Source organism: Erinaceus europaeus, chromosome 4, assembly GCF_950295315.1.
Source record: "Erinaceus europaeus chromosome 4, mEriEur2.1, whole genome shotgun sequence".
NCBI lineage: Eukaryota > Metazoa > Chordata > Mammalia > Eulipotyphla > Erinaceidae > Erinaceus > Erinaceus europaeus.
Window position 1 is genome coordinate 57,294,678 of NC_080165.1, and position 22,578 is coordinate 57,317,255.

Below are 22,578 nucleotides of genomic sequence, written 5' to 3' on the forward strand. Positions count from 1 at the left end.
CTGGAACCCCACCTATGCTGCTCTCCACTCCACAGCTGCACGGCTCAGAGGGGATTCTGCAGGGAGCCCATTTAACTAACTTCTCCAGGGTTTCATGCCTTTGGCACTGGGTTTCATGCCCAGACACAGCCCCACCTCTCATTCCAGGGAGCCCCAGGCCTGCGGTCCACCCATCCTGTGGGCATTTTCCAGCAGGGGTTGTAGGGTGGACACCCCAGTGACCTGAAGGGCCTGTCACAGGGATCACAAACGCACCCCCTCCAGAACTTTGGGTTCAGAAGCTGTGGAGTGGGCCTGTAATTCACTTTTCCAACATGTTCCCAGGGCTGCTGACATGGATTGAAAGGAAAGCTTCTGCCTGTGGAATGCTGTTCCACATCACCTAGAGGACAGAGGATCCTGGGGAACTGGTATGACTAACTCATGCTGCACCCCCAGCCACCTTAGGCTCTTACCCAGGGAGGACCAGCATCTATAGGGTCTGAATGTTTCCACAGGAAAGTTCAGGTGAATTGTGAGGTAAATCTCTTTCAGTCCAATCTTTCAATCTGTCCTGGGCCTCCTGCTGGCTCCCCACTACCCCACCCCACCCAGGCAATTCTTTTTCTTTGAGACCATCAGCATTTCTAGGCTGTTTGTCTAAAGCACTGTCTGTCCCATCATATTAGAAGCTCCCTCAGTGTGGAGCTGTCAGGCAGGGTAGTCCTGGAAGGGCCCTGAGGGAAGAAGAACTTGGCCAGCCTCCCCTATCCCAACCCACCTGCCCCTTCTCAGAGCCCCAGCTCAGGCCTTGGGGATGCCTCATAGGTAAGAGCCTCGTCTCCCATTCACGAGGTGTTGAAAACTGCCCTGTCTCTTGAGCACCTGAGATAAGATTCTCTCCCTATAATCTATTGAATAGAATGAAGAGGCCTCCACAAATGGTATCATGCTGGACCCGGAGCTCAGGGCAGCAAAAGGGGACCCAAGAGGAGACAAGGTGCCCAGACTGGGTGTATTGTCAGAATCAGCAGCTGGAGAGCTGTTATAGCCACCTCCTTCTCCTCTGCTCCCACCCACAAACATTAACACTGCCATGGAAGGCTCTGGAAAACATCCTTGGTCTGACAACTTCATTTTGCCTGATTAATCTGGGGCACTGGGCAAAATTGCATCCAGGTCTTAGGGACCATCCTGCAAAAGCAAAACCCCCACTGAGTGGCTTCTGTCTCCTTCTGTCCCCTCCTGTCCCCTCAGACAGGATTTCTGGAGCCTCTGAAGGAGCACGGGCATGTGTGAGACCAGCACTCTCCACAGAGTCAGATGGACTGGTATGGGGGACACCAACACGGGCCCCATTTGACACCCCAGCTGCTTCTCCACACACATGCCCACACCCCGACCGAACCTTGCCAACTCCCACGGGATCCCTCCAGGCCTTGGTCACTATGGCCCAGGCCACCAGTCAGCCCAGGAGGTGTGGGAGGTGAGGGCCCTGGGTTGGCACAAGGAGGTGGCACAAACCATGTGGGTCTTAGCTGCTGCCTGTGGCCTCATTGTGTCACCCACCCTATAATTTACCCCTGGCAGGGCCAATCCCCTGCACTGCTCTCAGCTTCCCATCTCCCAGCCTGCTAGGGATGCCAGTGGCTGTGAACACACACTGGCACAGATACCTGGCACCCTCAATGATGTGGGTGAGATGCAGAGTTACCCCCACATGGCTCCAGATGGGCAGACACTTCAACGAGACAAGCAAGCCTGCATACAGAGGTGCCAGGAGCACAGAGAGACATGCAGTCAGTAGAGACATGCCTGGGCAGTGGGGCCCACACACTGTGCCATGTACCTGGTCCACGGGGAGACACACATATCGGTCTGCATGACAGACACACATCTCCTTAGCATCGTTGACTTGGAGGCAGAGCAGGCAGGAAGTGAGGCCAGTTTCCTGTCTGGGGAGAGGTCAGGTCTGGGGTGAGTGTGGGTCCCAGGTGTGGAGATGAGGCAGAGGAGGGAGAGGACAGGAATGGTCCCCTCATTAAGGGTACAGGACAGTGGGCAGGGTCAAGCATCCCCTTTCTAGTGGAGCTCCAGGAGGTTGGCTTCTGGAATCATCCTGTCCTGCCCTCACTCCATGCCAGCCAAGGGGACAGCCTCCACCACTCCAAACCCTTTGTCTCCACCAACCAGTTCCTCCCTCCTCTGCCTGGGGCTCTGGGGTTCCACAGCAGTCCCCTCAATGAGTATGGAGCCAGGGTGCAAAACCATGTGTATCTTTTTATTAGAAATGTCCTTGGTATAAAAACAATCATGCGCTACACATTGTCATCAATAACTGTCACCAGACACCCAGGCACTGAACTCCGTGTCATCGGCAGAAGGGGGCAGCGGGCAGGCGGGACACACGGCAGACGAGTTGAGGCAGGCAGGTGGGCGGGCTGCGGGCCACGGGACACACACAGAGGCCACCAGGAGGACGCAGCACTTTGCAACACACTCAAGATTGGTTTTTGTTTTGACTTTTTTTGTGCATTTTGATTTTTTCCTTTTTTTTTTTTTTTTTTTTTTTGTGAGGTGGTGGGATATTTGGTGAATCAGAAAGAAAAAAAAAATGTCCGCAGGGAGAGAAGGGCCCAGGCTGGATGAGGACGAAGGTGAGCTCGTACATAGCATACAGGAGGGAAAGATGCACCAGAGGAAGGATGTACATGGCACACGAGAGACCTGGAGACAGAGAATGAATGAGACAGAGGAGGCTGAGGCAGAAAGAAAGCAGAGACAGAAAAAGCAGACATCACAGACAGAGACTGAGAGAAAAGAAGGTGCAGTGGAGAGATAAGAGAACATAAAGACAGGCATGGAGACAGACTAACAGGTCACCAGAGAGATAGATAGAGCGACGGAGACAACTAACAGTGGGGCTCAGGTTGCTGTGGGTTGGAGGCAGAATATGCAACAGTCCTAGACACAGGTTCCTGGGTTGCCCAGGGGTACCCGAAGCTACCCGGGCCTATCATCCTCCTCCTGTCGCCAGCCCAACTTGCCCAGGCTGCCCAGAAGTAACAGCTGGAGGGCTCCACTGTCCTCAGCACCAAGCCACGTCCGTGGGTGCCCACGGGCAGGCAGGACATCAGCTGGGGCCCTGGAAGTGGCCCTGGCCCGACGCACCATCTATGAGGGTTCCTCCTCTTCCCACTGGGCACCAAAGCCCAGCTAGATGGCATGGTTGGTATAGGTAACGTAGGTCTGCTTGTTAGCCAGCACTGGAAGGAGACAGAGCAGGTGTACAGGAGTCACTGCATGGCCTCTCTAGCCCCCAGCCCTTCCTTTCGCACAAACATCAATGCCAAGGCATCAAATCCAGCCCCCCAGACTAAGCAACCCATATACCCCAAACCATATGCTGGTGCCACCTAGCCTAGCCCACTATTTTTCTTTTTTTTCTTCTTTTTTTAAAATTTATTTATTTTTAAATTACAGAATTACATGTCAACAGGGGTTTGAATCTACACCATTCCCACCATCAGAGTTCTGAATCTTCACTCTCCCCACTGTAATCCACCACAGTTCCCCTAAAGTTGTAGACATGGGCCAACCATCTTCTCTGCAACTATCTGTCCACATTTATTCATAGTTACCCCTTCTTTTTCTGATTCAATCCTCTCTTCCCCTCTAAACCACTCATAACATCGTAGCTACCTCCATATGTCCCTCTCCTTTTCCTTCTCTCTCTCTGGGTGCTGATGGCGCTGGAGTGCAGAGTCCTCTTATCTTCATCCTATCACTTCTCTCCCACTGGGAGTGTGGATCAAGGCTGTTTATGGGGAGCAGGAGATAGGAGTTCTGGCTTCTGTAATTGCTTCTCCACTGAGCATGGGCATTGACAGGTTGATCCGTACCCCCAGCTTATTTCTATCTTTCCCTAGTGGACCAGAGCTCTGGAGATATGAGGGTCCAGGACACATTGGTGAGGTCATCTGCCCAGAGAAGTCATATCACACTGTTTTTCCACTGCACCCAACTCTTGGACTCACCCAGTCTCCTAGCTCATACTTCCCATCCCCACACCTTTACAGGGATGAGCTGCTTGCCTGGAAGATCCCTCCCCCTACCACCACCCCTTCTAAACCCTTCTCTGAGTGGAGCTTCTCCTATGGAGCCACTGCCACCTCCTGACTCCACCATACTTTAAGAGTCCCAAATATGTGTGATTGAATTATATAAACAAAAGTATAAGCAAAGGGAGGTTTCTCAGGTTAGCAGCACATATTCCAGAAGAATACTGTGAACAATACTGTTAGATGCACTAGCCTGGCAGCCTGGGGACAGAGAGAGGAAAAGCAATGGAGGAAGCAAATACCAGAACTAGAGAGGTTGGGGAGGCAAGAAATGAGGCAGATGACTGACCTGGCCCTCTCCTCAAGCCCACAGGGAAAGGAAGTCTCTTGGGTCCTCCAAGCCCCAGGTGAAGGTACCGCTTCCATTTCTGGGGTTGCATGTCTTGGTATCTCCCATCTCCCAGCCCCAGTCTTCTGGGGGTCCCCCTTCACAGGGATCAAGGTTAGAAAGGTACAGAGTCTGCTCAGGTCCTGCCTTTTGTCCTGTGCTGCTAATGTTCAGGGCTGCTCACTGTGGCCTGAGGAATAGCTCAGTGGACAGTCAGAGCATAAGTGCTGCCTCTTGTGTGTGTAGGGGTAGAGGTGGGGACTCACCCACTGGAGCAGAGGATGCTAGATGGGAGAAAATGATGGTGCCCTTTGTCACAAAACTGACTGCTCTGACCCTTCATCTGGATTCAGTCAGCTCAGAAAAGGAGACCCAATAGCCAGGCTCACTGGGAGTGGCTGGCCTGGAGAGAAGACACTGAAGGCAGGGCTGCACAATGACTTCTCTCCATTTTCCCTGCATCCATGGCTAGCAAACTAAAGACTATACTTCCCAGCCTCCTTTGCAGCTCTATGTGGCCCCACTGACTACATTCTTTGATGACATATGAGTGGACGGGCTTGTGAACTTATATGCTACGTGATTAAAATGGATGGTCTCTCCTGTACTTCTTCCATCTGCCATGAGCAGGAGAGTCCCTGAAGACAGCCACCTCAGCAGTGAGGGCATAGAGAGCCCTCTGGAGCTGGTGGAGTAACAAGGTGGAAGAAGCCTGGGTTCACCTCATGCCCAACCACGATGTGTTATTTTATCAGTGAGAAATAAACATGTGTGATTGAAACCATTCCATTCTGGAATCTGTTTCTCAAAGCAGCACTACCAAAAGCCCCCTGACAGAGGCAGGACCACTGTGTCCAACTGTCAGGGGGCCACTGTGTGTGAGAAGAAGCACACTAGTTGACAGGGAGACACCAGCAGGGAGGCTTGTATACTGTTTGAGCTACAGGAAGAACTTTCTCCTGGCCACACAGAATGAAGGGTTGGGCTTACATGGCAGCTGAGCTCCCTGGCAGCAGAGACATTCAGCAGAAGGTGAGTGATCATGTAGACAAGCAGTGGTGGGGAAGTTCTGAGTTCTAGGTGCCACCAGGGTGGATGCTAGTGGGTACTAGTGGCAGAACAGTGCCTGGAATGTCCAGGAAGAGAGTAAGCGCACAGCACAGCACCTTGAAGTATGTAAAGAATTCCCACTTTCGTTTCTAGAATGACCCCTGCCCCTTCAGGGTGGTGAATAACCAAGAAGGAAAAAGATTCACAGGATGGGGTTAGGAGGGGGGCCTGGCTGGGGACACTTGGAGAAAGGAGCTGAGTGACTGGGGGCTTGGACCCAGGGGTAGCAGGAGGTAAAGGGCCAGCAGTCTGGATCTTAAGCATCTCCTTCCTTGCCTCAGTTTCCCCATCTGTAACATGAGAAGAGTGACACACCCCTTTTATCTTTTCTTCTCTCCCCCCCCCTCTCTCTCATCTGGGTTTCTGTCACCAGCCTGTCTACACCACTTCTCTGCTCTTCCACTGTTATAGGAAAAAGAACCAGCAGCAGCACTATAAATCAGGGGCAGCAGGTAGAGCTTGGAGAATCGGTTACCCAGGGCTCCATCACCCCAAGGTGAACTGACAAAACTGAGTTTCCAAAACTGCGGGCCCATCAGCAGTTGCTTCCCTCAGAGGTGAAGGAAAACCAGATCCCACCAACTGCAGGAAAATGGGAGTCTGGGGCTGTGTTGGGGAGGGTTGGCGGTTGGGGGAAGGGGACGACACAGGAGGGAGGCAAAGGGACAGGGAGATGGGAGGAAGTGGCGGGGAAGTGAGGTGCAGTGGCCCCTGTTCTCCCACTAAGAACAGAGCTGTCCACCTAGAAAATCCAGTTATGAAAACACAAAAAATAGCTCCCCTGGATAGAGTGCCTGCTTTGTCATATATAAGACCCAGGCTCCAGTCTGGCTCTAACTGCACTGCAGGAAGCTTTGGGGCTGTAGTGACTGTCTATCTGAAAATATTGGCCTAGAGTGATAAGACTCCAGCAATGACAGAGAAATACATCTAACCCATGCGTTCCAGAACCTGGAAGCACATTGGGCCCTCAGCCAAAAGCCAGGGGCCCAGGGTCTTCTGGCAGAGCTTCCATCTACTATGGGGAAAATGGGAACCGTGAGTCTGGCCGTGAGGAGCCAGAGGAAGTTCCAACTGGGAGTCAGGAGATTTTGGCCCAGTTTAAAGCCACTTGTCTAGAGAGCTCAGGCCTACCATGTGGTCCTGCCAACAAGTACCTCTCCAGCCTCCTCCTCGTCTGTAGAAGGGGGTCATGACAAACCCTTTCTGACTCCCAGCCCTAGGATGAGTGGGGATACTCTTCAAGCCTCACTGAGCAGCAGGCAAAGGGACAGGACTGAAGCAGCCTCAGCCACAAGGACAGGGACTAGAGGTATAGGCAGGGCCCCCACCCATCCCGTGCTAGTGACAGGCAGTCTGCACCACAGATAACAATTAGCTGGGCCATGACAGGCACCAGCTGACAGCCACTATTTGTCGCTCCCGTGTCTCAGCACCCAATCTGCTGGCAATCAGGCCCCTGAATTATTTATTCTGTTGTTTGTTTAAAGATATGTGGCCTGCCAGCGACAGAGTGAAAAATGTCCCTGCTCCACTGGTCTGACACCACCCCTCTCCTCTGATTCACACCCCCCTGTTCTGAATGCCCCCAGAATTAATCACTTGGCTCCTGCCTGCCACCTGCACTGTCACTGAGCTGAGAGACAGCGGGGACAAGGGCACTGGCCTCTGGCTCCCATGGAAGGGGGGAGGGACTAGTGAGCAGCTCCCAAGCCTTCCTTGCAGAAAAAAAGGGCCACCCTCTCCTCACACCTCCACATTCCTCTCTGTCTGGTACAGGTGGGGACCATCCTGTCCCCTGGTGGCCTCTGAGCAACAATGTCAACAAGGTGCTGTTGGAGCTCTCTGTGAAGGCCCGGGACCGTCCCCATGGTGCCTGTCACAGCACCAGTGTCATGTCTAGTTAGTCAGCAGTGGTTTCAGGAGCAAAGCAGGGTGTTGAGGGATGGAGCATGAGCCTCTGAGGGAGGAGGATACCCAAGTCTGGACTGGAGTAACAGGAGTGGGACAGAAGGGCCCAGCCAGGCCTGCACTAGGGGTTTCTGCACAGGTACCACCACAGGTGGGGGACAAAGCCCTATGAGGACACTGTCCCACCTCATCTCAGAGTGGAGGGCCCCGGAAGTGTCTCAGAGCTGGAGGTGCAGGAAAGCTGATGCTCTAGGAGGAGGGGTTGGGCAGAGAACATCAGTAGTGGAGAGTTGGGGAAGGGGACATGAATCAAAAAAAAAGGACAGGTCGGGGCCAGGTGGTGGCGCACCTGGTTGAGCGCACATGTTACAGTTGTTACAGTGCGAAAGGACCCAAGTTCGAGCCCCTATCCCCCACCTGCAGGGGGAAAGCTTCACAGGTGGTGAAGCATTGCTGCAAGTGTCTCTCTGTCTCTCTCCCTCTCTATCACCCCCTTCCCTCTCAATTTCTGACTGTCTCTATGCAGCAAATAAATAAAGATTAAAAAAAATAAAAAAGAGGACAGGTCAAAAACCAACTGAGTACACTGGTCAGCAAGGAAAATAGAGGCCTCCGGACAGGGAGGCCCTATGAAGTCAAGGAACAGAGGTTGTGTGGGGGCAGTCAGCCACCACTTTGCTGTGTGACCCCAGGAGAGTCACTAACCCTCTCTGGGCCTCAGCTGGGGAGAAAACCTCCAGCCTTACTTGGGTCTCACAGGATTGTTGTGAAGATCACTCAACAGAAGGGAAGGCTCGGGGAAGCAAAAAGTCCTGTTTGGGTGTAGAAAGGAACTTTACTCCTTTCCACAGCTGACACACTCTCACACTGGGCACGGAGCTGAGGGAGACAGGGAGAAGGTGCTTCACCAGAGCCCCAATCCAGGAAGGGTGACTACATGAATACACAGGGATAGAAGGGCTTCCATTTCTCCTGATCTCTGGAGTGTGAAGAAGGAGGCCCCCTCTGGAGCCTGCGCTCTGGGTCCACACCCCTCCTGCCTCCAGCAGTAGCCCTTCCCCAGCATTGGGGGAATGTGGTGCTAACTCTAGGTCCTGCTGCCTCTACCAACCGGTGCGAGCCCCCATGACTTCATGTGGGGGTGAGGGGCAGAGTGGCCACTGAAACCACTAGGACACTTAGAGGATGCCCAGGGAGGAGAACATAGCAGACAGGAGTGACCACAGAATCCTTGGACTCCCCCCATGCTGAAGGAGCAGGAAATGAGGCCAGGGAAGCCTAGCCCACAGACTGGAGGCCCCACCTGTGGGACAGCAATGCTCAGACCCAGCCCTGCCACCTGGTGCTGAGCAGGTTCCTGCCCTCTGAGCTGCGCCCCCTCACACACACACACCAGTGTCACATAGATGGTGAAGGTGCTGGCCTTTCAAGGTGGCTGTGGGGGGGTGGTGGAAAAGGATGGAGGGTCTGTGGGGCTCAAGGTCAGGGTTCAGGAAACAGGCCTGAGGCCTCAACAAACACCCCACCCCATCCCCACTCCCACCATGGGTCCTGTTAGCTTCTCCCTGGTCTCTGCCTTCACAGAGGGCAGGCTAAAGGGGGGGGGGGGAGTGGCGGGGGCAGGGACAGGGATGCTAGCAGAGGTGGTAGCCTGTGCCCTCCTATGCATGTTCCTTGACCCTGAGGGCCATCCCCTCCTCAGGCCTGTAGTAGGGCTGCCCCTCAGGTACCTCCTCCTCCTTACCATATCCTTTTTGAAGTTTGTCCCCATAGCTGATGTCTCATAGAACCAGGCCCTGGGGATAACCTGCTACCTGATGACAGTGGCTAGGTAGGTCCTCCGGCCACCACCCCCGGTACTTTCCACCCCTAGTGGACCAGGTTTCCAATCTCCAGAGTCTGGCCCTATGACAACCCCCTTTCTCAGAAAAGTCTCAGTGTCACCTGCATGAACCAGGCTACCCATTGCCTCACCATAGAGGGGTCAAAGGCCCCTGGTGGGGGTGATGGCTGGATGTGGGGGAGTCCCTGAGGTTCTACTAGGATGCCAGGAGGCAGGTTAGAGGGTGCTAACCTGGGATGGAGGGAAAGAAGGAAGAACCCATTGTCCTTGGGGATCTTCCAGCACCCCCACACCCTCAGGTCAGGGTGCTGGGGAGGAAGGCAGGGCCAAACACTCACCTGGGGCCTCGAGGTTCTCACAGAGCTCCGACTTGGCCTCGCCATTGGGCCGGAAGCTGCCCTTCTGTGTGAACTTGTTGGACATGGTGGCAGCCGTGACCACGGCCTTGAGGCTGCGCTTTCGCTTGGGCACGTTCTGCTCCGGGTGGAAGAGGATGATGTAGACCTTGGGCATGTAGAGCATCCCCAGGGACACCGAGGCGCTCAGACTCACTGACACCGTCAGCGTCGTTGTCTGGATGTACAGCTGGGGAAAAGGCAGGCAGGTGAGCTCGGGCCCCCGGGACCCCAACCATCCATGCCCACCCATACTCCACACCCCAGCAGCCGGCAGGCCCAAGACCCACCCTGTGCCCCTTGGTGCAGCAGGGACTCACGACACCAAGCTGGGACTCTAGACCAGAACCCCTGAGCTGAGATGCAGGCTCCACCATTGCGCTGCAGGATCCAGATAAGTCACGGCTGTGCCTGCCTCCCCTGTGTGGCACATCTGATCGTCACAGCACGTCCTCCCCAGGACCACAGTAAAAATGGGTGACTATCACATGTCATGAGGGCGTACAATAGTGCCTGGCACTCAGATGGCACATGCAGGTGTCTCCTACAATTACAGCAGATTCAGGGAACACCTTTGAGAAGAAGCCCTCAGGGGATCCTCACTGACCAGCCTCAGGACCAGCCCCTTGCATAGAGCTGGGAGTGGCGTGAGCACCTGTGGGTGCCAAGGAGTAAGTCCCCATGGTTATGCCAAGTCTCTGGACCAGCACCCCCACTCACTGACTGCCCCCCACACCTCCCTCTCAGAACAGGATGTTGGAACGGGGCCCACCGCGGCCAGCGAGATGCTGCAGTGGCAGCGCAGTCAGAGCACATTTCACGCTCACTCGCCAGCACGAACAGTGACAGATGTTTAGCAGGACGAAGGCCCATTAATCTGGGGGCTGGATAATCCATTCTTCAAAGCAGGGCCTTGCAGGCAGGGCCTCACAATCCCCACTGCCCTCCTTCCTGCCTGGCAGTCCTGCTCCCTCACTAGACTTCAGCCGCCACCACCACTTCCTGCCCGCCTACCCTCTGTCAGGGTGGGGTAGATAGGGGAGACCAAGGCTCTGACCTAAGATTTGTGGGTTTGTGGGGCAGGAAGTTCCCTAAATCTACTGTTTCTAGACCTGGGCCAGGGACCGGGGCCACCTCCTCTAGTGCCTGTCTGATATGCTGCCTCCTTCAGAAAGCCTTCCTGGATCCCCTGCTCTATCCAGTCCCCTGAGATACCCTTTGTCCTTTGTACCCAGTCCTGTAGTGGGGTGTGGACAGGATCTGGACTTGCTTCTGAGAGTTACAGGGCCCTGGCTTCACCTGGCAGCCCCCTGAGGACAAGGGCCAGGCCCTCCAGTTCTACTGCTTCTCCCCAGTTCCCACCCTAGTCATCAGTATGGCCACCACTGCAGCCACCCTCCCTGCTCCCCTGCCCATGGGCGAGGGGCTGGAGAAGCACCAGGGTCTTAAAGGGGAGGGCGTGCATCCAGAGGTTGTCTGCTCTTTCTCAGACCCTCAGTTGTCTCGTAAGCACTATGGCAATACCCCCCCCCACACACACACACACACATACTTGTACCACAAGGCCACTGAGCAGACTTCGAAGTCATGAGACCCAGGCAGCATGGTTGGAGGAGGAAGAGGAGGCTGGGCTGCAGAAAGACAGCTTTACACATCCCCATTGGGACAACTGTCCCAAGTTCAGGGGAGGACAGTTAGCACCTTATGCGGAGCTGCTGACCAGCAGTGGAGTGAGAAGAGTGGTGACCAGTCATTGTGTGTGTGTGTGTGTGTGTGTGTGTGTGTGTGTGTGTGTGTGTGTGTGTGTGTGTGTGTGTGTGGAGTTGAGAGGGTTGGTCACCTTAGGGCAAGGGACCCCAGAGTAGCAGAACAGAGCTACAGGGAATAATAGTAGTCTGGGTTGGCCAAGACCAGGCTTCTGATTCACCACTGTACTGGGGGTTCCCTGCAGACACCAGAAGTCTCCCTATTAGGCTGAGGGCTCCCTGGGGACAGAGGCTGCCTCCTCTTTCACAATGGGGCTGTGGGTGTAAGGTAGGACATCCCTAGGCTAGATCCCCACCTTAGCCCTTGGTCCACCTTTCTGATGGACAGGGTGCAGCTGAGCCCAAGAGCTGATAGCATGGGAGAGAGAGGGCCCTGTATGAACAGATTATACCTTGCAGTGAACACAGTCCTGTGGTGAGGATCAGAGGCTGGACCCAGGTCCTGCTCCACCCTGGCCAGCTATGGTCCCCTCCAGAAATGCACTTAGAGTCAGTGCCTTGGGTGTACGCATCTTTGCTGCAGAAGCCCCAAGTCCTGGACACTTGCCCTTTCAACAAGAACAAGGGCTCTTCCTCTCCATTTTGCATGCAGCCCTGAAATCTACAAAGGCAGCCCTGAGCCCAGGCACCACAAAGTCCTTGGTGTTTGTTCAACTGCTTTTCAGTCTAGGGGTCTTTGTGCAAATACAATATAGACAGGGGTTACAGAGGTCAAACTAGCCAAGCTGTCCCATTTCTACTGGGACCTCTTCCTCCCAGCACAGACTCCAGAGGTTCCTCTACCCACCCCCAGTCTGGCCCTGTGCATGGTATAAGTGAGGCTGCCCCCCCTCACACACACACACACACACACACACACACACACACACCAGCCCCTCTCCTAGCTCCAGAGCCTACAGTTCTCATACACTCCTGGTGTGTGCCTTTCTGCAGCCCAGCCCCTCTTCCTCCTCCACCCATGCTGCCTGGGTCTCATGACTTCGAAGTCTGCTCAGTGGCCTTGTGGTCCAAGTATGTGTGTGTGTATGGGGGTGGGGGGGTAATGCCATTGTGCTGATGAGAGTTCTCACACACTCCTTATGAAAACACACTTCAGGAGCTGCCCAAAACCTCTAAAGCCCAACGGACACCCCACAGGGAGGGGGCCCAGGCACCAAGGCAGCCTTCAGGGTGTGATTCCACCACCCAGCTGACTCCTAGCCTGGAGCTGCCTGCCCCACACCATGCCTGCTCTCCCCTCTCATCAGACTTGGTCCCCTCAGTCCCCTGCTTGGAGCCCTGCCTCAACCTTGGGGTGCTTCCAGGGTGAAGGAGGGTATCTAGGAAGGGAGATGGGGTGGAGGGAGAGAGGGCACTAGCAAGAGCTGCTGTGAATGACGAAGTTGTTGCCATTGTGCTATGTCAGGGGGGGTACAGGGTTCAAGGGCTCTGATGGGGGGGCAACAGTGGTTCTGCCTGTTCTGTACTTGTGCCAGGTGCCCCCAGTGGGTGCTGACAGTCTCAGGATCTGTACAAAGCAGACAAACTAACTTCCCCCTACCCCAGCCATCCTCTGTGGCCACTTCAGGTCCCAACCCAGCTGAGCAGGAGCCCTGCATGGTGCAGAGGCCGGCCCCACACGGCTCAGGATAATGCCACCGGCTGCAGCTGTAAGCCTTGGAAATCCAAGCTAACACTGGGAAAGCCAGCCCTGCTCAGCAGAGCGGCACAGACAGCTCCGCTTGGAGCAGACACGCACCCCTGGGGAGCAGCTAAGCACTAGCAAGCACCAGGCACACACACCCGCTCACACACATATTCATACACCTGTGTCACTACCTGCACACACACCCCAGCTGAGCTGCACACGTAGACCTGACTCTAACACAGATGGGCTCACACATACACAGACTCACACACAGACTCACAGGGGTACTCACGTACACACCTGTACGCACACCCACAGCTACATACACATGACGAACACAAGGGCAGCCATAAATCCCTCAGCACGTGCCTGCTTGTTCCCACCCAGTCTGCACAAGCACACAGACTGTTTTGGCTCAGGTGTGGGGTGTCCTAGAGCCAGGCTTGGCTCAGGACTCAGGACACTCCCTGACCTCATCTACATATGCTTCTTAGGACCACTCCCCCACCAGCCTCATACCTGGAAGACATACCCCTGGAAGACAGGCCACTTTTCCACCCCCACACCACCCCCTAGAGCAGGCCCGAGGGATCTGAAGTAAAGCACACAGCTCCTGCCCTTGAGAAACAGTTGGAGAAAAAGTGGCACCTAACAAGAAAGCCCAGAGCTGCAAGAGCAGTATGGGCTAGGCTGGAGGCTCCTGAGTCAGACTGAGCAGGATCAAGTCCAGTCAAGTCCCCTACAGGCTGTGTGACCTTAGACAAATCTCTCTGTGTCTCCATGTCCTCATCTGTAAATGGGAACCATGGCAGCTACCCTGACATCTTTTATGGGACCTGTTGGCATTCAATGTCAGTAGCACATGACAAGCATTCATCTGCCCTGGTTTTGGTGGCAGCCTCACTGGCAGTTCTCCAGGAACTGACTCATGGCTTTAAGTGACAGGATGATGCCACTGTGCATCTCTATCCCAGTCCTCAGCCCGAACCTTGGGCTTGTAAGATCAGCCTCTGACTTAAGAGCTCACCTGTGGTTCTATCAGGCACCCCAAGCTTAGCTCACCTGGATGGCCTCCAGCTCCCTACCCCACCCCTTGTGCTCCTATCAGTCTAGTAGGGACACACTGCTGCTCCAGCCCCTCCTCAGGATCCAGTCAGCAGCCACATGGGTCCTCTCCAACCCACACTTCTGCATGTCACTGCTCAGAACCAGGGGCTACCCTTCCCCTACAGGAATGGCCAGGATCCACCTGCAGTCTTTGGGTCCTGGGCCATCTGCCCTGTCACCCCTATGACCATATCCCCAACCTTTCCCAGTAAGCTATTTACACATCCATCATGACAGTGACTATTGTAATAGCTACAAGAACTGCAGAGGGAGCATGGTCCCCATCTGCAGATGGAGAATAGGAGACTTCTGGGCCAACAAGACAGCTCACCTAGGGGGTTGCTGGCCCAGGTTCAAGCCCAGCACTGCACTAAGGGTAGCTTCACTGCTATGGTGTATTTCCCCCTCTCCCTCTGTCTATATTTTTCTATCTGAAAAAGTCAGCCAGGAGCATTGAAGCCCTGACAATGACAAGACAGACAGAGATAGAGATAGAGATAGAGAGAGATAGATAGATAGAAAGAGAGAGAGAGAGAGAGAGAGAGAGAAAGCTTGTTTGCCTTAGATCCCAAAGGTAACAAAGGTCCTCAGCCCACTCCTGTCTCCTTGATTCAGGCCCCTGACTCCACTGGCTCCCAATCCTCTAAGACAACCCCTGGGATAAAACAGTGCCAGGGTTAGATGTGGGCACAATCCACAGAGCCTTGGGTGTGCCCAGACCCTCCAGCCAGACAAGAAGAATGACCCAACAGAACCACCAACCAGTGGAACAAGGACCCTCAGCCACAACTGCCATACCTAGGCTCCTGAGCTTGAGTGGCTTGGGGTTGGGGATCAAGTGCCCACACATCTCCCACCTCAAGTGCCCATGGGGTGCTGTTAGAGCAGAGGGAGGGCGTGACAGGACTGGACAGGAGGGAAGGTGGGCTGAGTGAGGCAGGAGACAAGTGGAGAAAGAAGAGGTGCTGCATCACAGGCTGACGAAAAGAGGGGAAAGAGGAGGGGTGGTAGAGAAGAGATAGAGAGAGAGGAGTGCAAGGGCAGGGGCGGAGAAAGGAAGAGATAGAGAGAGAGGAGTGCAAGGGCAGGGCGGAGAAAGGAGGAGAAAGAGAGAGAGGAGTGCAAGGGCAGGGGCGGAGAAAGGAGGAGAAAGAGAGAGAGGAGTGCAAGGGCAGGGGCGGAGAAAGGAGGAGAAAGAGAGAGAGGAGTGCAAGGGCAGGGCGGAGAAAGGAGGAGAAAGAGAGAGAGGAGTGCAAGGGCAGGGGCGGAGAAAGGAGGAGAAAGAGAGAGAGGAGTGCAAGGGCAGGGGCGGAGAAAGGAGGAGAAAGAGAGAGAGGAGTGCAAGGGCAGGGGCGGAGAAAGGAGGAGAAAGAGAGAGAGGAGTGCAAGGGCAGGGCGGAGAAAGGAGGAGAAAGAGAGAGAGGAGTGCAAGGGCAGGGGCGGAGAAAGGAGGAGAAAGAGAGAGAGGAGTGCAAGGGCAGGGGCGGAGAAAGGAGGAGAAAGAGAGAGAGGAGTGCAAGGGCAGGGGCGGAGAAAGGAGGAGAAAGAGAGAGAGGAGTGCAAGGGCAGGGGCGGAGAAAGGAGGAGAAAGAGAGAGAGGAGTGCAAGGGCAGGGGCGGAGAAAGGAGGAGAAAGAGAGAGAGGAGTGCAAGGGCAGGGGCGGAGAAAGGAGGAGAAAGAGAGAAAGCAGGGGGAGGAGAGAAATGAAACAAACAAAGGGGGGAAAGAGGAATTAGGAAAAGAAAGGAGGAAAGAAAACCCAGAACCTGGAGGAAAAAAGTAGATCCCAGCATACCTGTAAGAGCACACTTACTACCATGTGTCAGGACCCAGGTTTAAGACCCAAATTCCCACCTGCAGGTGGGACGCTTCAAGAGTATTGGAGCAGTGCTGCAGGTGTCTCCCTCTCTCTTCCTCTCTTTCTCCTCTCTGTGTGTCTCTCTCACAAAAATAAATAAATATGAAATAAATGCAAGGAGAGAGAGAGAGAAAGCAGAAAGAGGCATATTCCAGAGCAGAGTAGATGCCCGTGGGTCCCAGGAGGCTGCCTTCCCCAGTCTCGGCTTACAGGCCTCACCCTGCCCAAGGTACCCCCAGGCCCACCCCCTCACCTTGTCGGCCGATTGCGAGGTGCCAAAGAATATGGGGATGAAGGCGAGCCAGACGATGCAGGTGGTATACATGGTGAAGCCGATGGGCTTGGCCTCGTTGAAGGTCTCAGGCACGCCACGAGTCTTGATGGCGTAGACAGTGCAAGTGACCATGAGCAGCATGCTGTAGCCCAGCAGGCAGATGAGCGACAGGTCAGAGATGTCACACTTGAGCACCCCCCTGGCGAAGCGGGGGTCGAGCGTCCGCTGGTCCTGGAAGTCCACCACTGAATGGGAGGGATCCACCACAAACCACACGCAGATGCCCAGCAGCTGCAGGGAAATGAGGCTGAAAGTGATGGCCAGCTGCGAGGCAGGGCTGATGAAGCGCGGGGCGCTCACCGAGCGCTTGCCCTGCTCGAAGATGCGATAGATGCGGTTGGTCTTAGTGAGCAGGGCCGCGTAGCTGATGCTCATGCCCAGCCCCAGGAAGATGCGGCGCAGGGAGCAGGTGCCCAGGTCAGGCTCGGCAATCATGAGGAAGGTGGTGGCGTAGCACAGGAAGATGCCGGCCAGCAGGACGTAGCTCAGCTCTCGGCCTGAGGCCTTGACGATGGGTGTGTCGTTGTAGCGTACAAAGGTGACCACCACAAAGAGTGTGGCAGCGATGCCCACCACCGCCAAGAAGAGGGGCAGCACGGCCCAGGGCGAGCCCCACTCCAGCTTGATGATGGGGATGGGCCGACAGCCCGTGCGGTTCTCCGTGGGCCGCATGTCATAGGGACATGTCTTGCAGTTGTAGCGGTCCACCTGGTACTGGTAGCCCGTGCAGGGCTCACAATGCCAGCAGCAGGGCATGCCCTTTACCGTCTTCTTCCGCTCGCCAGGCTGGCAGGGCAGGCTGCAGATGGAGCGGGGCAGCTGCCGACCACTGCCCGGCCAGTGCATCCGCTCTATCTGACAATGACAGCACAGAGGAGGGGGCCTCAGGACGTGCTACCTGCGCTCAGGGGCCCCATACCTGAATGGCTCAGCCAGACAGCCCGCTGCCCAGGCCCCACTGCTTGGGCAGCTGAGTCTAACAGGTGTAGGAGAAACCCAGGTCAAATCCCAAACTGCCAGGAGTTGGGGAAACTTGAGTCCAGAGATCAGTGAAGACAACCTAGAGGTGCACAGCAAGAGAAGACTCTGGGTGCTGACTCACAGCCCCTCAAGATCTTTCTACTTATAATGGGCCCCAAAGCAGCAGCAGTATCGCTCAGGAATCTGCTGGAAAAGTAAATTTCTGGTCCTACCGTGACTCAGAATCTGAAGTTTGTTTAATGTGACTCCAAGAAATAAACACGGGACTTGGCACATGTGTAGCACCACTGAGGGCCTCCCCAGCCCAACTTTTCCGTTCCGTGTTTTTAAAGAGAAAGGAAGAGAAACACCAAAGCACTGCTCCATCACCTGTGCGCCAGGGATTGAGCCCAGGGTTTCACGTATGATGGGCAAGCACTATGTCTGCCAAGCCACTTCCCAGGCCCCTCAGAATTCAAGGCTTAACAGATAAGTAAGTGTGCAGGACTAGGGAGACAGTATAACAGTTATGAAAACAACTTTCATGCCTGAGGTTCTGGACTCCCAGGTTCAGTCCCCAGCACCATCATAAGCCAGAGCTGTGCAGTGCTCTGGGGAAAAACCATGCAATAATTGATTAAATAAAATCAGTAAGTGTGCACCCTCACTCCAGATAATCATGCACACCCTGAAGCAGGCGTGCACTGCCCTGCAGCTCAGCCCACTAACCTCCTGTGGGCAGCACAGGGAGTAACAAAGAAGACACATCCTGTGTGCCCAGGGGCTGGTGCTTCACATCCAGATCTAGATTAGTGCCAGTCACAGTAGCATGTCTCAGAAGACACAACTGCTGTGAGCAAAGGAGCCACTTAAGTGTTGGCACATCCTGTTGACTGTGCGCCAGGATTCTGGGAAATAAGCACAAAGCCCAAAAGAGCCCCAGGCTCCAGGCACAGAGAGCTGGGTTGCACTCGGGAGCTGTATTCAAAGTGCCTGTTACACTCAATGTGGGTCTTGGTTTATTCTTGGAGACCACTGGGCCTGGCTGGGCTGGGACAACCTTTGTGCTGGTAACCACTCCTGGGAACGGAAACACTTGGTTCCAAAGCTAAGGAGAGGAGGGTTTTGGAGCTGAGAGGAAGAGTGGACATTCAGAGTTCAAAGACAGCCTCAAGGAAGCGGTGTGTCTTACTGTAGCTCCAGACAGAACAAGGTCAGGACCTCCCCTAGAAGCCAAAGAGCACAGCAGCATCCACTGTCCTGCAGAAATGATGGGGCAGGGCCATTCTTGTGTACAAGCAATGTGACACTGCAGGAGAAAGACCTTTCCCCCAGAGGACACAGAGGGTGGTGGGCATTCTAGAAGACTCTATGGCCCCTGTGGCAAGAGCAGTGAATATGCCCAAATCTGATATCTTCTCCAAGCTGGCTGTGTGCCCTTGAGCAGATGTCTCAACCTCTCTGAACCTTTGTTTTCCCACCTGATCCAATGAGAGTAGATATGAAGCCACTTTGCCCTTAGTTACTTAGAGTGGTTTTTGTGTAAAGTCATAATGGAAATAATGGAATTTTCTTTCTCACCAGAGCACTTGCTCAGCTTTGGATAGGGACTGAACCTGAAACCTCAAAGCCTCAGGCAGAAAAATCATTTACATAGCTATTCTGCTACCTTCCCAGCCAAGAAATTCTTTTTATTTCACTGAAATGACAGCCCCTCCAGGGCAGGAGCTTTATACTTGTTTCTCTGCTGTGTCTCCAGCCCCCTGGCACAGGGCTACACCCCAGCAGGGACCCTGTGAGTATGTGGTATCCACAGCCTCAGCAGTGATGTCCTGGCTGTGGTGAGTCTTGTTGTCAGAGCCTGCAGGAAGTGTGTGGGCAGGCAGGATGAGGTTTGGTCCTCTGCCTCCAAACAGCGCCTGCCCTGTGACTCCCAAAGAAAGTACAAAGGAGAAAGTGGGGAGGGTTGAGGCTCAGTACTTGCTTACTGCCACCTGCCCACCATCTCCAGGTTGGAGGAAGGATCTTGTCTTACAAGGGTATGAGGGGACCTTCAGGGGAGGATTCCACTGCCACCCACCTACAGCCTTGTGCTGCCTTCTACTGCTACATCTGGAGAACAGGGTGACAGTGCTACAGCCTCCCAGGAGGGCAGCCTCCCCGGAGGTCACATGCTCAGATCAGTGACCCAGCAGCCACTCAGTAAGGATTCTCAGCAACAAGTCCCAGCCATTGCTGCCCCCACTGCACCAAAACCAGACAGGCCTCCATTTTACCACTGTACTCAGTACCCTGTCCCATCTGTCTGTCCTCCTCCCCTCAGCAATACCAGGAGCATCACAGTAGGGACATGCTCTGATACAGCCCACTGCGTAGTCTTTAGAACACTCCTCAGGCTGGGTTACTAGAGCTCTTTGCCCTGACTTCCAGGATTGTTGGGCTAAGTAAGATCATGGGAGGATGAAAGTGCTTTGAAGAGCCCAAGGGGCTCATCCCTGGAAGAGATTATCCCAAGAGGAGATATGGGGCAGCTCTCCCAGGATCTGGAAGAAGGATGGTTGAGGTCAGACATGAGCCTGGGCTTCTGGGTCTTTCTGATCCATCTGGCTGTGAGGTTGTGTCCTGAGCACAAATCACCTCTCCACCTGGCAAGGTAGGGACCAAGTCCACAGGCATCTTCTTGGGGACAAGACACAGGTCCTTCCCTCACCCCCACCCCCACCCCAAAGCATAGGTATGTATACTTACAGTTAGAAACACTGAGTTAAAGGGGGGGAGGTCATCATGTCCCTAAGCCATCCCATGGAGGAGGAAGGGGAGATATGTGAACAGATACCACAATACCCAGAATAACAATGGCACAGCGGTTTGACAGTATCAGAGAACTAACTCTTGAAAAGGTCCAGAAAACCAGGAGTCAGGTGGTAGCACAGCCAGTTAAGTGCAGGTGGCGTGAAGCACAAGGACTGGCTCAAGGATCCTGGTTCGAGCCCCCAGCTCCCCACCTGCAGGGGAGTCACTTCACAGGCGGTGAAGCAGGTCTGCAGGTGTCTATCTTTCTCTCTGTCTTCCCCTCCTCTCTCCATTTCTCTCTGTCCTATCTAGCAATGACAACATCAATAACAACAATAATAACTACAACAACAATAAAAAACAAGAGCAACAAAAGGGAAAATAAATAAATATAAAAAAAAATTTTTAAAGGTGTGCAAAACCATACCACCTGATGAAGACTTGCGCCTAAAGAGCCCTCCCCAGTCCTGTCCAAATGCAGCCCCTCCCCAGCTTACCCACAAGCCTCAGACCACTTCACTCCAGTATGAATGTCTAGTTAGAGGCAGTTCCCATCTGAGTGAGTGGCTGACAGGAAAATCCCAGGCTAGACCAAAGGGCAGGGACAGAGAGGTCCAGGTTCCCTTTTCCCCAATTTGGGTCACAGGCCTCCAGGGCCTCTGGAATCTGGGAGGGGCTCCTGAAGGAAGGTCCAATGAGGTGTCAGGGGGCCCTCAGCTACCTCTCCCTGGTCTCCCCTTCCTAGGTTGGGGAGGCATGAGTGGAGGCATGATTGACATCCGCCCTGCAGCCCCTCCCGACCCAGGCACCTGCCCGCCGCTTACTCTGAGGTGCAGGTGGTCAGTCCAGGAGCCAATGACCTTGTACTCAGCAGAGCCATTGCGCAGCTGGTACTGGTAGATGTCGTAGCGCCCGGGCGCGTCTCCATTCTCATTGAAGGTCACGGGGTTCCCTGCAATGCCTGTGGGCACACAGCAGGCGGCACACACTCAGCATCTTGGCTGAGCAGGGCAGACACCTCTGGGAAGAACCCTGTATGGAATCCCTTGGAAATACCTACAGGCCCCCAGCCCACAGAGCCTGGGCCCCCTGCCCTACTGCAGGGGCCCACAGCATGGGGAGCAGGACCCCACCACGTCCGCACCTGAAAAGTTGACATTGCGGATGTACTTGAGCAGCTGCGTGCCGTCCACAGGGTCCATGCGTGGGCAGAGCCCCACGCGGCCCAGGCACAGGTCCCGGTGCATAGCGTGCAGTGCATGGCCCATGGCATAGACCGCGTCGATCACAAACTGCACTTTCCCCTCCTGCTCGTATGCTGAGTCCTGCCCGATGCGCTCGCGGTCTGCAGTGAGACAGGAGGTCCGGTGACTGTGAAACCATCACAGACCCCATGGGGAAGCTGGAGCAGTCCCACAGGCCTGGAGAGGCATCTGGGCAAGTCTAGGGCTCCTGGCTCCAAGGCCTGCACTGGCTTCATCATTTCAGGGAGTGGGGGAGGCATGTAAGGTACAGCCACTCAAAGGCAAAAAGTCCACAGCTCTTCCCAAAGTACCACTGACCCCTGAGGCCCCAGAACAGCCAGAGCTGCCCCCCAACTCACCAGGGCTCTGAGAAGACTGCTGCCCCTGGGGTCTTCCTGTGGCCCTACTGCTGTCTGGTCTGGTCTGGGCAGCTGCCTCCACAGGCCAGGAAATGTCCTGGACAGGAGTGATATCTGTCACTGAAGGCAGGGATGTCCCCAAGCATCTCACCATGGGCTGCCCATCCAGGCAGAAAGCCCTGTTCCCACCACAAGGCATGTAGGTAGGGAAACTAAGGGCCTAGAAAGAAGTCCTGGGTCACACAACTGGTGAGCCAGGTCTTCTAGTGGCAGGACGAATGTCCGCAGCTGTAGTCCTTGCCCCTCATCCTAGACTGCTCGTGACCTGAATCCCCAAGAGACCCTAGTTGACACCCCTCCTTCCCCCTGATGCTGCCTCCTAGGCAGCAGACAGTCACTGTGGTCTCCTGTGGAGTCAGTGACACCTCTTATACTTGCCTCAGTCACAAAGACTGAAGCACAGACCAACACTACAGTCCAGATTCTGGGACATACATAGTCACCAGACCTCAGACTGAATAGTACCTTGTTGAGCCTAGGGGTACTGTTTAGTCCAGACCAAGCCCACTGCTTCTTAGGTGTCCCCCAGGGCTGGATATGGGCTGGGTGTCCAGGAAGCCTGTCAGCTGGACCCTGGTGACCTGTTTTCACTGCACTGCACTTGCACAAGACTGGAACTTAGTACCACCAACTCCCCTAGCAGTGTGTCACTTATCTCCAGGTTCCAATGAAGACAATGATAGTCCTTACTCATTGGGTCAGAACGGCTCCCTATAAGCATCAATGAGCAAATGCTCACAGCTCACCCAGGCCTGGTGCTTGCTAGGTATACAGAATGTTTAT

The 22,578-nt window shown here is 54.7% G+C and overlaps 1 protein-coding gene across 3 annotated transcripts in view; it reads right to left on the reverse strand.

Moving 5' to 3' along the window:
- Positions 1-2,239: 2,239 nt before the first annotated feature.
- Positions 2,240-22,578, reverse strand: part of GRM4 (glutamate metabotropic receptor 4) — a 131,381-nt gene continuing 111,042 nt past the window's right edge. For all 3 annotated transcript variants that reach the window (XM_060189626.1, XM_060189628.1, XM_007527445.3), the window contains exons 7-11: positions 21,277-21,477; positions 20,957-21,093; positions 16,299-17,234; positions 9,631-9,877; positions 2,240-3,245 (exon numbers count right to left, since the gene is read on the reverse strand). In XM_060189626.1, coding sequence (XP_060045609.1) covers positions 3,196-3,245; positions 9,631-9,877; positions 16,299-17,234; positions 20,957-21,093; positions 21,277-21,477 — 1,571 coding nt within the window. In that variant the 3' untranslated portion in view covers positions 2,240-3,195. The remainder of the gene's footprint in view (positions 3,246-9,630; positions 9,878-16,298; positions 17,235-20,956; positions 21,094-21,276; positions 21,478-22,578) is intronic.